Raw genomic sequence first — 18,589 nt, 5'->3', positions numbered from 1 at the left:
CGCTGAATGGGATAAGCCCGTAATCACGCAGGTGGCTGACAAGTTTGCCGAATGCGTCCTTATTCCCTCTCGACATGAGGTTCAGATTAACAGGTCGAATGACTTCCTCCAGATTTTCTGAAGTCAAACTGGGACCATTTAAAGTTTCTACTCGGCAAATATACTTCCCCAAATACTCGTTTACTGCGACTTTGCCACTGCAGAAATTAATTAAGGGTTGCCTAAAGTGGGGCAGATTACGGGGAGTTACTTTTTTGTTGACGTAAGGCAAATGTAATTTTCGGTAAGGCCCCCGTCTGAAAGAGATGGGAGTTTCATTCAATGGAGCGCTCTCTTCTCTCTCTCTCTCTCTCTCTCTCTCTCTCTCTCTCTCTCTCTCTCTCTCTCTCTCTCTCTGTGTCTGGGTGGGTGGGTGGGTGGGTGTTTTCTGTTTGAGATTTATATAAGGATTTTAGTCAGTGATTTACGTAAGTTTTAGCAAGAACGGGACAATATTATTTATATAATATATATACACATATGTTACATACAATATATATATATATATATATATATATATATATATATATATATATATATATATATATATATATATATATATATATATATATTATATATATATATATATATATATATATATATATATATATATATATATATATTTATATACATATTTATATATATATATATATATATATAATATATATATATATATATATATATATATATATATATATATATATATATATATATATATATATATATAAAAATTTCATATATATATATGTGTGTGTGTATATATATATGTATATTACATACAATCAAATGAAGGCTCTTAAGGAGCGATTATTTTCTAATGCTTAAGAATCTTTGAAATTATTCTTGCCATGAACCGTAGCTATGTCATTCTGTAAAAAGTAAAAGTAAGCAACTTAACTTCTGAAATGGTAGCATTACTTTCTCCTGAATTTACTTACACTTTACTTACATTTTTATCTTTATTTATTAATTTGTTAATTTATATTTATTTTCTAGTAAATAATCTCTTTTTTCTGTATTTCCTGTTACCTTTTGTTACTTCTTTCTAATGAACGCCACATTCTTTGGAAGCTTGAATTTCAAATAAAGTGCGGACGGACAGACAAAGCCGGCACAATAGTTTCCTTTTACAGAAAACTAAAAAGGATAATCATTCAATTATAGAAATTAATTCTACTGTATTTATTGGTTCCACTGATGACAAAATGAATACGAGATAGAATGAAGATCCAACGACAAATTACCAACGAGCCTTTCCGAAAACTGAATCGAGATGGGCCATTTTCAGTCTTACTCAATTACCACCTTTGAAGCCTTCAACAGATGCACCTCATTATCTATACAGCAGGTTAGTTAGTCTGCTCTCGCCAGTTCTCCATACTTTCGTTCAAACTTGGGCCTATTTGCATCAAGTATGAAGTCAGAGTTTGAAGGCTAGGCCTAAAGGGAAATCCGGAGAAGCCTGGAGATAAATTGGTGAAAAGGGGAAATGATAAATCGGTGAGCGATAACGTTGGTAGAGGAATCTGATGTCAAATCCTACGCCTATCATTTGGGAATAATTGGTTTGTTTATGTTCCTTTAGAGCTTTGTCATGAACTGCAATTTTTGAATTTTAAAAAGTGGTTTTGTCAGCTTTAAAGTAGGAAAACTTTCTGAAGACAAAAGTATGGTGGACACCTTTGTCAGAAATTGCATTTTTTTAAAATTTTAAAGGTAGTTTTGTCAGCTTTAAAGTAGAAAGACATTCTGGAGACGAAAATATGGTGGGTACCTTTGTGAAAAATTGCAATTTTTTAATTTAAAAAAGTGGTCTTGTCAGTTTTAAAGTAGGAAGACGTTCTGGAGACAAAAGTATGGTGATACCTTTATCAAAAATTGCAGTTCTTAAATTTTAAAAAAGTGGTCTTGTCAGTTTTAAAGTAGGGAGACGTTCTGGAGACAAATGTATGGTGGACACCCATGTCAAAAATTGCAATTTTTGAACAACAAAAAATTCTTTGTCAGTTTTTATGCAGAGACAATTATGACGCCAAAAATATTATGAGACATCTTTGTCAAAAATTGCTGTTTTTCAATGAAAAAATGTCTTTTGTCAGTTTTAATGTAGGAGCACATTATGAAGACAAAATTTTGGTGGACACCCTTGTCAAAAATTGCAGTTTTTAAATAAAAAACCTGGATTTGTCGATTTTCATGTACACAGACACTATGAAGCCAAAAATATGGTGGACAACTTGGTCAGAAATTGCAATTTTTCAATTAATAACTGGCTTTGTCAGGTTTAAAGTGGGAAGACATTCTGAAGACAAAAATATGGTGGATACCTTTGTCAAAAATTGCAGTTTTTGAATACAAATAAGCTGGTTTTGTCAGTTCTCATGTAGAAGACAAAAATATGGTGGATAACTTTGTCAATAATTACAAATTTTAAATTAAAAAACTGGCTTCGTCAGCATTTTATAAGAGAGACATTATGAAGCCAAAAATACTGTGGAAACCTTTGTCAGAAATTACAGTTTTTATAATAAGTAAACTGGCTTTGTAAGTTCTTATGAAGAAAGACAAAAATATGGTGGATAACTTTGTCAAAACTTACAATTTTTAAATTGAAAAACTGGCTTTGTCAGTATTTTATAAAAGAGACATTACGAAGCCAAAAATACTGTGGAAACCTTGGTCAGAAATTACAATTTTTCAATAAGAAAACTGGCTTTGTCTTAAGCAAGAAGACTGAACACGAGCAGTGCTCTCACACGACATTCGACTTCCTCAAAGAACGTCCTTAGAATTTTAGAATTCAGGTCAAAAGAACGAAGATGAAAATAAATTCAGAAAGGACCCACAATAGACGGCGAAAATGAGGGCTCGCGGGAGTTTGTTATAACAGGATGAGCCAGAAAGAACTCTAGCGTAATGAATAACCCAATTTCGGAGACAATTTACGCACAAAAGGAGGTATTTTCTTCGGCGCTAACAGGCGTAGTTGTTTGATATGAAGCTTGTTTACTGGCTTCAGAATTACGCTCTTTCATCATCGTCGTGTTTTTTTTTAAATAATGGATGCCACTTTATGCAAAACAGTGTACACAAACAATGATGCACACACACATATATTTATGTATATATATGTGTGTGTATATATATATATATATATATATATATATATATATATATATATATATATATATATATATATATATATATGCTTAAAATCATATATATTATATATATATATATATATATATATATATATATATATATATTAAAATTTATATATATATATATATATATATATATATATATATTATATATATATATATATATATATATATATATATATATATGTATATATATTTATATATATATATATATATATATATATATATATATATATATATATATATATATATATATATATTATTTATATACAGTATATATATAAATTTAAAAAGGTAATATGATCTAAACATTTTTAGTGTGTCTTTCCCTGAAAGACGAGATCAACTCGAAGTAAATGCCCATCGTTGGATAATTCTCAGCATCTCAGTCAGTTACCTAAGGCAGATTCACGAGTCATATCAAACATTTCCTTTAAGAAAATTGGTAATCGTGGAATACTTCATTGCACCTTTTCTCTGCGGGAAAAACCTTCCAATTATCTCCTTATTCCAGACTTAATCTTCTCAAAAGAGAAGATTAAGTGGGAGGATTAAGTTTTCCTGGGAATTAAAAACCCAAGTTTAGTCTGTTTTCTTGACTTATTTTAGTCATCATCCAGGATTGGGCATTAAAAACTGACCCTGCTTTTAAATAAAATCAGAAATTGTATTGAATCTACTTTTTCGGGACTCGTGCAAATGGTGGAACACTGCCAAAATATCTGATCAGCAGTTGTTAACATTTGAAAATGCAAGGACAAAGTATCATTGGTCCAGATGCACTAGTAAAGAGAGAGAGAGAGAGACTTGTTATATATATATATATATATATATATATATATATATATATATATATATATATATATATAGAGAGAGAGAGAGAGAGAGAGAGATAAACTGAGAAATATATATACATATATAATATATATAATATATATATATATATATATATATATATATATATATATACTATATATTAGAGAGAGAGAGAGAGAGAGAGAGAGAGAGAGAGAGAGAGAGAGACGGACGATCCTTTGAAAGAAATCTGAAAACGTCAAACTCAACAACTTGCAAGAACGGGTCCGAGTGAGAATGACATTATAGAAAAAGGTATTCGTTCCCTGAGTGACATCAAATTTGAAAACATGGAGAGTTAGGAAGGGAGATTCTCTCATTGCCAGCTGGAATGTAGGAAATTTAAGAAGAGTTTGTCTTAGAGGGAAAGAGTTTTGGAATAAACAATTGAGAAGGAGAAGGAGACAGAGAAACACGATATTCAGGTGAAAGTTGGTAAGGTGGAAATTTGATCCTTATGAAAAAAGGAAAGTAACAGAAAACCTGTGATGTAAAGAGAAATAAAATGTTAAAAGTATGTAACTGGAGAAAGAACGTAAAAAAGCAAATATGAAAAATGAATAGGGAAGAAAAATATAGAGAATATAAAAGGAAGCAAAGGATTGAAAGAGGATATCAGAGGTGGTCAAAGAGAGAGAGAGAGAGAGAGAGAGAGAGAGAGAGAGAGAGTTGCGGTGGTCGAGGGAAGAGAAAGAGAGAGTGAGAGAGGTGAAGTGGTCAAGGGAAAGGAGAGAGAGAGAGAGAGAAGGGACGGATTAAATTCCTCTGCACTTATTGGCACAGGAGGTCAAAGATTGGTAAGATGAGAATGATGAACTTGAAAGCAGATTCCATTCCAGAGGAAAAATTCCAGAGAATCTGGGAATCGAAATCTTGCACCTTACCCACGTCCACACTTTGCCAATTCCTCCTTCTGGAAGTAAAGTAATCATCTTTAGTATATTTCCTTTCAAACCTTCATTTCTTTCTAGTTTTTCGTTAAAGAAAACTAGTGTGCCGGCTTTGTCTGTCCGTCCGCACTTTTTTCTGTCCGCACTTTTGCTGTCCGCCCTCAGATCTTAAAAACTACTGAGGCTAGAGGGCTGCAAATTGGTATGTTGACCATCCACCCTCCAGTCATCAAACCTACCAAATTACAGCGCTCTAGCCTCAGTAGTTTTTATTTTATATAGGTTAAAGTTAGCCATAATCGTTCGTCTGGCAACGATATAGGCCAGGCCACCACCGGGACGTGGTTAAATTTTCATTGCCCGCGGCTCATACATCATTATACCGAGACCACCGAAAGATGGATTTATTTTCGGTGGCCTTGATTATAAGCTGTAGCGGGTGTACAGAAAACTCGATTGCGCCGAGGAAACTTCGGCGCATTTTTTACTTGTTTTTTTTTTTATTTTTACTTTTACTTTTTAACGTCTATAACATATGTGTGTGCGTGTGTGTGTGTATATGTGTGTGTGTGCGTGAGCCTGTCTTTGTTTGTGCATATATACTACATTCACGTATGAGGTGACAAATAGCACAGCGGGTTTTGAAAGAATTCAAACTCTTGGGGTGAATGTACTGCCCCTGTACAATGAGGACCAGTATTCATATGAAAAATCCATAATTTCTACTTTTAAAAAATTCCAATGCTGCAGAAAACGGCCATTTTTGATCATGTAAATGTTAAAATTATTATCAGGTAAAATGCTGTCATATTTAATGTCATATTTAGGAATCGAGAATCAACACAAAATCGTGAACGAATAAAGACGAGTTCGAGGCGTGTTGTAAGGCTATGAGACCTTACCTTACCTTACAGACTTTACAGTTCGTTCGGGTTGCCCCAGGAGGTCCCTCAGTGTGAGGCACCTCTGATGTCTACCAGAGAATTGCTAACGCATCTTCCGGTATATTTAGCATCTTCCAATCTTGGATGGTCTGGGATGCATCTTAGATATTTGTCGAGCTTATTCTTAAACACATACTACGCTCACTCCTGTTATGTTCCTCAGATGAGCTGGTAGCGCATTGAATAGACGCTGCATTATCGATGCTGGTGCGTGGTGGATTAATGTCCTGTGTGCTTTCCTTTGTTTTCCTGGTATAGTTTTGGGTACTATTAATCTACCTCTGCTTGCTCTTTCTGATATTTTTAGCTCCATGATGTTTTCGGTAATTCCTTCTATCTGTTTCCATGCTTGGATTACCATGTAGCGTTCTCTTCTCCTTTCAAGACTATATAAATTTAATAATTGTAGTCTTTCCCAGTAGTCAAGGTCCTTAACTTCTATTCTAGCTGTAAATGACCTTTGTACACTTTCTATTTGTGCGATATCCTTTTGGTAGTGTGGGTACCATATTATATTGCAATATTCAAGTGGACTACGTACGTACGTTTTATAAAGCATAATCATGTGTTCGGCTTTTCTTGTTTTGAAGTGCCGGAACAGCATTCCCATTTTTGCTTTGCATTTTACCAATAGTATTGCTATTTGATCATTACATAACATATTCTTGTTCAACATCACACCAAGGTCTTTAACTGCTTCCTTGTTTGTGATTGTCTCATTATTAGGTCCTTTATATGCATATAGCATTCCTTCTTTATCACCATAGTTTATTGATTCAAATTTATCAGAGTTAAATACCATCCTATTTATCTCTGCCCATTTATATATTTTGTTTAGGTCTCTTTGTAGCGAGTTCCTATCTTCATCACAAGCAATTTCTCTACTTATTCTTGTGTCATCTGCGAAACTTCTTACTACTGAGTCCTTAACATTACTGTCTATGTCTGCAATCATAATCACAAACAGCAATGCAGCTAACACCGTACCTTGTGGCACACCGGATATTACTGTAGCTTCATCCGATTTCTCATCGTTTGCAATCACTATCTGTTTTCTGTTTTGCAAAAATTCTTTTATCCATCTTCCTACTTTGTCCACAATGTTATGGGGGAGGGGAGACAGAGAGAGAGAGAGAGATTGAGGGAGAGAAAGAGGGAGAAAAAGTGAGAGAGAGAGAGAGATTGAGGGGGAGAAAGAGGGAGACAGGGAGAGAGATTGGGGGAGAGAAACCTCGCTTCGCTCACGTAAGAAGGGAGGAGAGAAGGTTTCAGAGAGAGAGATTAAGGGAGAGAAAGAGGAAGAAAAAGTGAGGGAGGGAGAGAGAGAGAGAGAGAGAGGGAGAAAAAGTGAGGGAAAGAGAGAAAGTTTGGGGGAGAGAAAGCTCGCTTCGCTCGCGTAATAAGAGGAGGAGAGAAGGTTTCAGGGAGAGAGAGAGAGAGAGAGAGAGAGAGAGAGAGAGAGAGAGAGAGAGAGAGAGAGAGATAATGAAGCTGAAGGCGCAGGTAGAAGCTTAGCCTTGATCTCGTAAACAGCCGGAGGCGAAGCTCATCTCGCCCTTTCCCAAATCCCTTGCATCTCATTACTGTCGTATATGACAGCGAAAGTCCCTCTCTGGTGATTTCAGTTATTTTATCTCGGCGAAGTTCCTGTTTCCTCTTGGAAATCGTGAACGCGCGAGGGACAGCTATTTAAGAGGTTTTGCGAAAGAAAAAAACCATTTGTACATTTTTTTGTACATTTACATATTAAACAGCTTTGGGAACTAAATAGTAAAAAGCTCGGTTCCTCTTTTTCCATTGAAGTTGCAGATTCGTTTTAGAAATTCTGAACGGAAGGGAGAGACAGTACAGTAATTTACAAGATAAAAAACTCTTTAATTTTTTTGTACATTTACATTTTAAATGGGTACTGAAGGTGTACATCAAAGACTTGATTTTGAACACCAGACTAAGAGTAAGGATTTGAAGATTAGATTTGCATGGCTCTGTACAGAATGAGTGACGCATTTTTCTCACGGAATATTATACTCTTTGAATTTATGTTAACTCATAATATTTTTTTATCCCTCGGGAGAAAAGCGGGACGATGGGAAACGTAACAATAAGAATAATTGGAAATTCCTCTTTCCTAGAGAGAAAATTCCACACAACAAAAGAAAAGCAATTCCCCTTCTTGGCTCACTGAATCGAAGTCTAGAGAAAAAGAAGAATCATTTTGGTCCTTCAAAAGACTACTTTTATATATACACAGTGCCTTGTATCGACGATAAAAAAAAACATAAACATACTTCTTTTAAAACATCATAAAGCACCTAACATTGCCTAGTATGTTTCCAGGACCATTAAAATTAGTGTATTAAATGCTTTAGACCCCCATTTTGATGTCTGCATAACATCAACGACTTCTGTTTTAAGTCACATTAAAATCGGCATATTGAAAACTTTACACTCCCATTTTAAAATTTATAAATAATCAAAGATTCCAACATTTCCAGTACATCCACTCAGTAAAACACATTTGGGAAGAAGCTTCCAGCTGATAAATAAAGCACCAGAATTGAAGCAAGACTTCACATGGCTCGTAGGTTCGTGCTTGATGTTGCTTCCAGCATTCCAGATATGAGTGAGTGCTTTAATCGATTCTGGAAAGGCGCAGCCTCGCTGGAAGTGGAGGTGTAGTCTGAATTCTGGAAATGGATTGGAAAGTCTCCAGACAGAAGGTAAAGAGAAATGAGAAGCGAGATGAATAGTTTGGATGTTCTACCTACTTAAAAAAGATTGGTAGCTAGCTCTCTCTCTCTCTCTCTCTCTCTCTCTCTCTCTCTCTCTCTCTCTCTCTCTCTCTCTCTCTCTCTCTCTCTGTTTGTTTGTCTAAACTTCTTTTCAGACACTATTTGCGAAAGTAAATGATTCGGAATCAACAAATGACGTAACTTAATCTCTCTCTCTCTCTCTCTCTCTCTCTCTCTCTCTCTCTCTCTCTCTCTCTCTCTCTCTCTCTCTACTTTTACTTTGATTTCTTCAGGCATCGTTTCCCGAAGCAAATGATTTCGAATCACCTAATGGCACAACTTGACTCGCTCTCTCTCTCTCTCTCTCTCTCTCTCTCTCTCTCTCTCTCTCTCTCTCTCTCTCTCTCTCTCTCTCCTTATTAAAGATATTGTTTGGCAAAACACATTATTCCGAATCAACGAATGATGCAACTTGACTCTCTCTCTCTCTCTCTCCCTACTTATTAAAGACATTGTTTGGCAAAACAAATTATTCCAAATCAACGAATGATGCAACATGACACACACTCTCTCTCTCTCTCTCTCTCTCTCTCTCTCTCTCTCTCTCTCTCTCTCTCTCTCTCTCTCTCTCCCTACTTATTAAAGACATTGTTTGGCAAAACAAATTATTCCAAATCAACGAATGGTACAATATCACACTCTCTCTCTCTCTCTCTCTCTCTCTCTCTCTCTCTCTCTCTCTCTCTCTCTCTCTCTCTCTCTCTCCTACTTATTAAAGATATTGTTTGGCAAAACAAATTATTCCGAATCAACGAATGATGCAACTTGACTCTCTCTCTCTCTCTCTCTCCCTACTTATTAAAGACATTGTTTGGCAAAACAAATTATTCCAAATCAACGAATGATGCAACATGACACACACTCTCTCTCTCTCTCTCTCTCTCTCTCTCTCTCTCTCTCTCTCTCTCTCTCTCTCTCTCGCCCTACTTATTAAAGACATTGTTTGGCAAAACAAATTATTCCAAATCAACGAATGGTACAACATGACTCTCTCTCTCTCTCTCTCTCTCTCTCTCTCTCTCTCTCTCTCTCTCTCTCTCTCTCTCTCTCTACTTATTAAAGACATTGTTTGGCAAAACAAATTATTCCAAATCAACGAATGGTACAACATGACCTCTCTCTCTCTCTCTCTCTCTCTCTCTCTCTCTCTCTCTCTCTCTCTCTCTCTCTCTCTCTCTCTCTCTCTCTCACCTCCAGTAACTGTGGCAAGCGTCTTCCTTCCGACTGCGTTTGTTTGCGACCATCTTTTTGATACAGTCATTCATCTTCCTCAACTTCCCTTATCACCTCACGCAGTTTTTCCAGAGATATAACTTTTCCCCTTTCCTGAACTTCTTCGACTTCCATTGATTCTCTTCTATCTTCCATTTTTCCCTTTCCCCACCCCCTTTTTTTTTTATCACGTTCTTTCAGTAGCGGTTGTTATCGACTGCCGTGATCTAAACCCTCGCCATTCTTGGGACATAACTCAAGCAGTCCAAAAACTGTGGTGGTCCTTTGAAGGTTACGTTCTATTCGTTCCTTTGTGTCGTCGTCGTTTTGTTGCGGCGTCTCTCTTTGGCATGAACATGACAGGAGCAATGTCAGACTTTATTTATTTAAATATGTTTATCTCTTCCGGCAAATCCCCCGTGTTAATGATATAATGATATCTTTGTCAGACAGACGATGATTTCTCCTTGCAAACGTAGACTGTACATCATGAAGGGTCTTCTCGTTTTTAGTTTTCTGTAAATGAAAACTATTGTGCCGGCTTTGTCTGTCCGTCCGCACTTTATTCTGTCTGCACTTGATTCTGTCCGCACTTTATTCTGTCCGCCCTCAGGTCTTAAAAACTACTGAGGCTAGAGGGCTGCAAATTGGTATGTTGATCATCCACCATCCAACCATCAAACTAACCAAATTGCAGCCCTCTAGACCGAGTAGTTTTTATCTTATTTAAGGTTAAAGTTAGCCATAAACGTTCTTGTGGCAACGAAATAGGATAGGCCACCACAGGGCCGTGGTTAAAGTTTCATAGGCCGCAGCTCATACAGCATTATACCGAGACCACCGAAAGATAGCTCTGTTTTCGGTGGCCTTGATTATACGCTGTAGCGACTGTACAGAAAACTTGATTGCACTTCGGCGCATTTTTTATTTGTTTATCTAATTAATTTGTCTTCCTTTGAACTTCCTGTCGTAACTGTAACGTAAAACAGCATATATACAAGTTAGAGTCGCATCTGACATGTTCCCTCGTTGACGGTTAAGGGATCTCTGAGATTCTTGCTGGTAATCTTCTAATTTATCTTCTAACTTATCAGTCTCTGATGCTGAGTTTATCTTATTGATATCAGGAATGGAGAGGGAGTTCAGGTGTTTAGCACGCGTCAGGTTGTGTTCAAAGAAAGTTACAGCATTATATGTATGTTTAATTGATGTACATATATATATATATGTATATATGAATATATATATAATATATATGTATATATACATATATATGTATATATATGAATATATATATATAATATGTATATATATATATATATATAATATATATATGTATATATATACATATAATATATATACATATATGTATGAATATATATACATATCTATGTATATATATGTTTTGTATGTGTGTGTGTGTGTATATATATATATATATATATATATATATATATATATATATATATATATATATATATTGTTATGAGCCCCTTTCGGGTTCATCAGGTTCTATAAATATAGAAAAGAAATAGAAATTGGGCACCAAGAAAATCTGGCAGAGACTGAGGCAGAGAAAGGAGGAAGGAGCTAAACAAAACCAAAAGGTGGCCTTAATATTAGTTTATTCACGACAAAATTTACAGTAATATACATATATACAAATGCATCAGTGGGGAATCAGTAAACAATACCAAAAATGAGTCAGTACTTTAAAACGTTACAAAAACAGATCGTCAGCAGCGTAATCAAAGATACTTTAAATTAAACAGTCAATAAAAAACACCACGAAGTCAGTGCACGCGTTGCTACACTGAACATTCCTCGAAGATAGCCAAGCAGAAATTACACATTATCGCTGCCTCTAACTCTCAGTTAAACCTGTGCGGTTATGCCTGCGCAGTCGGCCTGTGCAGGCAAAACTGAACCCACTAATGTTCAGTTATACCTGTGCGGTTGTGCCTGTCCTGTCAAAACTGAATGTTAGTGGGTCCAGTTTTGCCTGCACAGGCCGGCTGTGCCAGCATAGCTGCGCAGGCATAACTGAACGTTAGTGGGTTCAGTTTTGCCTGCACAGGCAGACTGTGCAGGCATAACTGCCCAGGTATAACTGAACGTTAGTGGCGTCCTTTACAGAGCCATTAAAAACCATTAAACATACTACATGAACAATACAATAACTACACTTCACAGAGTCAGACCATAAAACACAAAAGTGAGTCAGCAGGGTTAACAAATATAATCACAACAGGGCCAAGAAACACAGCCACAATAGGGCTAACAAATACAACCACCACAGGGTTAACAACCTCAATAACCACCAAAGGGTTAACAACCCCAGTAACCACAGCAGGGTTAACAACCTCAGTAACCACAAACCAAAGTGTGTCAATATCACAGGCAAGCTACTAAAACTGACACTGCTGCAAAAACCGTTGAAATTATCAACCCAGGTGACCTGCCGACGCAGATGTGACAGCTCTCCAGGACGAGGTTGCACTCCAGAACGAGGTCATACTCCAGGACGAGGTTGCACTCCAGGACGAGGTCGCACTCCAGGACGAGTTGCACTCCAGGACAAGGTCGCACTCCAGGACGGGGTTGCACTCCAGGCGGAGGTCATACTCCAGGACGAAGTCGCACTCCAGGACAAGGTCGCACTCCAGGACGAGGTCTTACACACAGACGACGAGGTCATACACACACATGACGAGGTCGCACTCCAGGACGAGGTCGCACTCCAGTTCGAAGTTGCACTCCAGGACGAAGTCGCACTCCAGGACGAGGTCATACACACACATGACAAGGTCGCACTCCAGGATGAGGCTGTACACTCACACATGACAAGATCGCACTCCAGGATGAGGCTGTACACTCACACATAATGAGGTTGCACTCCAGGACAAGGTTGTCCACACACATGACGAGGTCGCACTCCAGGACGAGGTTGCACTCCAGGACGAGGTCGCACTCCAGGACGAGGTCGTACATGCAAACGACAAGGTCGTACACACAGACGACGAAGTATGCCATCCCAAACGTACTCTCAGGTAACCATACCTGACACTGCTTCAACACCAAATCTCTGCTACTGACATCTTAGGTAACCCAGCCATACCTGACACTGACTCCCAACTGACTCATTGCTACCAATTGCTGACTGCTCCGCTACGTGTTTACTGATTGAAGAAGTCAGACACCCTCCAATGGACGTAACTCAGCTAAACAAAAACAAAAAAACAAGAGAATGGATGATTGCTTCACCTGTTCTCTTGTTTTTGTCTTTTTGTTTAGATGAGTTGATGTCCATTGGACGGTGTCTGACTTCTTCAGTCAGTAAGCATGTAACAGAGCAGTCAGTAACTTGATAGCAACGAGTCAATTTGGAGTCAGCATCAGGTATGGCTGGGTTACCTGCGATGCCAGTAGCAGAGATTCGGTCTTGAATCAGCTAAAGGTATGGTTACCTGAGAGTGATTTGGGATGGCATACTTCGGCGTCTGTGTATGACCTCGTCGTCTGTATATATATTTACATATATATATTCGTGGGCCTTTAACGATTGCAAGCAATCTCACCCCTGGGGCATCCTCGCCAACAGAGCATCATTGAATGGGGGTTTATTTTTGCCAGGGGTGGACCCTTCCCCACTCTCAGCTCTATCAGCTAGCCAAGAGAGATGGTATCCTCAGTCATGTGACCCTACATCATGTGACGCCTGCCAGTCAGTGAAGAACCTCCAGGTCATTCCTCTGCAATTGACAGAAAACAGGTGGTTTCTTAACAGCCCAAAATCCAGCCAATTCTCTGCTCACTGTTGGAAACGTCTGGTTCCTTGATGAAATCCACAGTCCAGTCACTCCTCTGCTACAGACAGGAAGCTTCCAGTCTCAAGATTGCACGACGTTGAAATACAGCAACTTCAGGTGGTGCGCCCTTCGACGTCTTAGCGCCCCTGCCACGCTGGGATCAAATATTTTGCATATATAAAAGGCATTAAACTTACGGGTTTTTACGCCACGCCAGAGGTTGCCACTGTAGTATATGCAAGAATTTGATCCATTATGCATTGCATAACCCATATTTTGCATATATAAAAGGCATTGAACTTACGGGTTTTTACGCCACGCCAGAGGTTGCCACAGTAGTATATGCATTAATGGGATTGACGTTGAAATACAGCAACTTCAGGCGGTGCGCCCTTCGACGTCTTAGCGCCCCTGCCACGCTGGGATCAAATATTTTGCATATATAAAAGGCATTAAACTTACGGGTTTTTACGCCACGCCAGAGGTTGCCACTGTAGTATATGCAAGAATTTGATCCATTATGCATTGCATAACCCATATTTTGCATATATAAAAGGCATTGAACTTACGGGTTTTTACGCCACGCCAGAGGTTGCCACAGTAGTATATGCATTAATGGGATTCAGTATGCAATGCATAGCCCAGTTCACATATGAGGTAGGCATGAAACTTACGGGTTTTTACGCCGCGCCAGTGGTTGCCTTCCAAGCATATGTGATTGGGCATTGATACCCCATTCCTGAGGGTATCATGTGGCAGGAGTGGTGCACAACAGTCGAATCTTCAGGCACTTGCCGCCAGTCCCACCAGTTGCTGTAGTCTCTCCATCGTGCAGAGATGCTTCCACCAATGTATTGAGGAATGATTTCCTTTACCAAACGCAGTCTTCTTTCTTCTGCAAGCAAACCACCAGTCTTCCTAAAAATGCAGAGTCCTCAAGTGACAGAGTTGATCTTGTAGAGTTTTCTGACCTTTTCAGACTCTTGCTCGAGCCTTTGGAGTCTGGCTGCTGATTCCAGCCTCATTTTCTTGTGAACTTCCTGTGTATTTAGGGGCTTCTTAATCGGTGGAGTTGTAGCCAGGGCTTTTGAGGGTCTTTTGTTGCCAGTTGAATGCTGTTCCAACTCCCTGATTTGACGAATTCCTTTCTCGATGCTGTCCAGTTGTTGGTGGAGAATTTTACAGTTAATCTGAGGTTTCCTCAGACATCGAGTTCCATCCAGAGCGTTTTTCTTTCCAACTTTCCTTTCAGATACAGGCGGTTCTTTCGGGACCATTTTAAACATGTTCTTATTTCTATCGAGGACTTCCTTTTCCAAGGATCTGATCTTGGCATCCTTGGCTAAGGTTTCTTCTTGGACTCTTTCGAGTTCCAAGATTGCCTCCAGCTTTTCAAATTCCATAGTTTCCAATGCCTCCTTCGTCTCGGCCATTTCGAATTCAAGCTGGACGCTCCTGCTCGTCATTTCATTCAGCTTTCTATTTACATTTTCTGCAACAACACTTTTATTTGCCTTTAGCAAACCGATGACTTCTTTTTGCTTCAGAGAGCAATCATTCTCCAGTCGGAGGATCTCTCTGTCCTTCTGCATGCTCTGTTCCTTCAGGTTTTCTATTTCCTTCTTTCTCTCTACTATTTCCGTTTTACATTCTTCGAGCTGTTTCAAATTTTCGTCAGCCCTCAGTTTCTCAAAGGCAAGAACTTGCAATTCGTTTTCTAAACCGTTGATCCTTAAGGTTTTGTCCTCATTCTTCTTCTGCAGACTTTCCACGTTGTTTTGTTTCCTTTTATTGTCTTCTCGGAGTCTCTCCAAGTCCTCGTTCAGCTTGTTTATGAGGACTTGAGTCGCATTTTTATCATTTTCCATTTTCTTCAGATCTTGATGCAGGGTCTCCTTCTCCATCTCGAGAACGACGACCGTACTTTCCAAAATAATCAGTGTAGAATTCTTGTCCTCGTTCTCCCTTATTAGCTCTTCTGTCTCTTTGGCCTTGAGGGCCATTTCTTTTCCGAGTTTTTCTATTTCGGCAGGCATTGAGCTGATCTGACTTTCGTTCTCTTGATTGAGCCGCTCCAGGTCTCTTATCTTCTGTTCCATTTGCATTCGTCCTTCAGTCAGTCCCTCTACCTTCTTTTTTAATACTTCTATCATCCGATCCTTCTCTGCATTCTCTCGCTCAAGTCTTATGACGTTTTCATTGTTCTTAGCGTCGTCCTCTGTCTTTTGACTGATTGAATGCGGTGTTCCTTGACAATCTGAATCATCGCCTTCTTCATCATCTGAATTATCGTCTTCATTATCCGAACTATAGTCTTCAATATCTGAACTATCGTATTCGTAATCAGAATTGTCATCTTCCAAATCTTCGTCCTTTTTAGTTCCAGCCTCGTCGTCTAAAGCCATGAAATCGATAAAGAATTGAACCAAAACCATGCAAATTCCACGAAGCATAAATACTTCGGTGAATAGCACAACAAGACTAATATAAAACATATTCTCACGGGGAATTTAGCCCCGGAGCCAAAGCACTGTTCAAGCACGAAGGTAAGCAAACTTAGAAACATCTTTAGTTCGATACAGATCGAGTGTCTTTGCTCTATCCCTGGTTTCCAAAACCGACCGAGCGGAGTGTCAGGATTCTGGAGGCATTGTGGTCTCCGAGGAAGGAGTTGCTTCTGTCTTTGAGAATTCTTGGGAATTCCATATTTTTATCTAAGTTTATATGTGTATACACATACATATATGGATATATACATATATTCATATATATGCATATATATAATTAGAGGGGGGAGAACAAGAATTCAAAATATTTCCAATCACTGGACATAACCAGCTCTCCAGGGAATCCCCTCCAAGAATCCCCGAAGACAGAAGCAAGTGCTTCCTCGGAGACTAAAATGCCTCCAGAATCCTGACACTTCGCCAACCATCTTATATGAATACACACACACACACACACACACACACACACACACACACACACACACACACACACACACACACACACATATATATATATATATATATATATATATATATATATATATATATATATATATATTTACATATACAAATGTATTTGTTAGTCATATATATACTTATATACATACAATATATATATGTATATATATATGCATTTATATATGACTAGCAGATAAATTATTTCAAAAAAGGCTTGTCTCACACTACCGCAATTACTTACAAACAAACATTTGAAGTAAAATTTAAATACCAGTGGGTATGGGTATGGGTATGATACAGATATGGGTATGGGTATGAGTATGATACAGATATGGGTATGGGTATGAGTATGGTACGGATATAGGAACCAGGAAATGCGAGCGATAGCGAGCATCTGCTAGTATAAATATACATATGTATATATACATATATAATAAAGACAAAGATTGTTTAATATCCAGCATCAGGTATGGCTGGGTTACCTGCGATGTCAGTAGCAGAGATTCCATCTTGAAGCAGCTTCAGTTATGGTTCCTGAGAGTGATTTGGGATCGCATACTTCGTCGTCTGTGTGTATGACCTCGTCGTCTGTATATATATTTACATATATATATTCGTGGGCCTTTAACGATTGCAAGCAATCTCACCCCTGGGGCATCCTCGCCAACAGAGCATCATTGAATGGGGTTTATTTTTGCCAGGGTGGACCCTTCCCCACTCTCAGCTCTATCAGCTAGCCAAGAGAGATGGTATCCTCAGTCATGTGACCCTACATCATGTGACGCCTGCCAGTCAGTGAAGAACCTCCAGGTCATTCCTCTGCAATTGACAGAAAACAGGTGGTTTCTTAACAGCCCAAAATCCAGCCAATTCTCTGCTCACTGTTGGAAACGTCTGGTTCCTTGATGAAATCCACAGTCCAGTCACTCCTCTGCTACAGACAGGAAGCTTCCAGTCTCAAGATTGCACGACGTTGAAATACAGCAACTTCAGGTGGTGCGCCCTTCGACGTCTTAGCGCCCCTGCCACGCTGGGATCAAATATTTTGCATATATAAAAGGCATTAAACTTACGGGTTTTACGCCACGCCAGAGGTTGCCACTGTAGTATATGCAAGAATTTGATCCATTATGCATTGCATAACCCATATTTTGCATATATAAAAGGCATTGAACTTACGGGTTTTACGCCACGCCAGAGGTTGCCACAGTAGTATATGCATTAATGGGATTGACGTTGAAATACAGCAACTTCAGGCGGTGCGCCCTTCGACGTCTTAGCGCCCCTGCCACGCTGGGATCAAATATTTTGCATATATAAAAGGCATTAAACTTACGGGTTTTACGCCACGCCAGAGGTTGCCACTGTAGTATATGCAAGAATTTGATCCATTATGCATTGCATAACCCATATTTTGCATATATAAAAGGCATTGAACTTACGGGTTTTACGCCACGCCAGAGGTTGCCACAGTAGTATATGCATTAATGGGATTCAGTATGCAATGCATAGCCCAGTTCACATATGAGGTAGGCATGAAACTTACGGGTTTTACGCCGCGCCAGTGGTTGCCTTCCAAGCATATGTGATTGGGCATTGATACCCCATTCCTGAGGGTATCATGTGGCAGGAGTGGTGCACAACAGTCGAATCTTCAGGCACTTGCCGCCAGTCCCACCAGTTGCTGTAGTCTCTCCATCGCGCAGAGATGCTTCCACCAATGTATTGAGGAATGATTTCCTTTACCAAACGCAGTCTTCTTTCTTCTGCAAGCAAACCACCAGTCTTCCTAAAAATGCAGAGTCCTCAAGTGACAGAGTTGATCTTGTAGAGTTTTCTGACCTTTTCAGACTCTTGCTCGAGCCTTTGGAGTCTGGCTGCTGATTCCAGCCTCATTTTCTTGTGAACTTCCTGTGTATTT

The 18,589-nt window shown here is 38.7% G+C and overlaps 2 protein-coding genes across 2 annotated transcripts in view; both read right to left on the bottom strand.

Moving 5' to 3' along the window:
• Positions 1-14,637: 14,637 nt before the first annotated feature.
• LOC136834624 (flagellar attachment zone protein 1-like) lies at positions 14,638-16,107 on the bottom strand. Its single transcript, XM_067097203.1, has one exon. It carries the CDS (start codon positions 16,105-16,107, stop codon positions 14,638-14,640), a length of 1,470 nt encoding a protein of 489 aa, XP_066953304.1.
• A 2,367-nt stretch (positions 16,108-18,474) lies between these two features.
• Positions 18,475-18,589, bottom strand: part of LOC136834623 (trichohyalin-like) — a 39,397-nt gene continuing 39,282 nt past the window's right edge. The window contains exon 6 of the mRNA XM_067097202.1: positions 18,475-18,589. This exon is cut by the window's right edge and continues 1,345 nt beyond it. Within this exon, the coding sequence (XP_066953303.1) occupies positions 18,475-18,589 (115 nt within the window).

The sequence above is a fragment of the Macrobrachium rosenbergii genome, chromosome 54 (genome assembly GCF_040412425.1).
Source record: "Macrobrachium rosenbergii isolate ZJJX-2024 chromosome 54, ASM4041242v1, whole genome shotgun sequence".
Lineage (NCBI taxonomy): Eukaryota > Metazoa > Arthropoda > Malacostraca > Decapoda > Palaemonidae > Macrobrachium > Macrobrachium rosenbergii.
Note: the sequence above shows the minus strand (reverse complement) of the source record. Positions and strands in the feature narration are given on the sequence as shown.

Coding starts and splice junctions, on each gene's coding strand:
- LOC136834624 (XM_067097203.1), bottom strand. CDS start 16,107: ATGGCTTTAGACGACGAGGCTGGAACTAAAAAGGACGAAGATTTGGAA.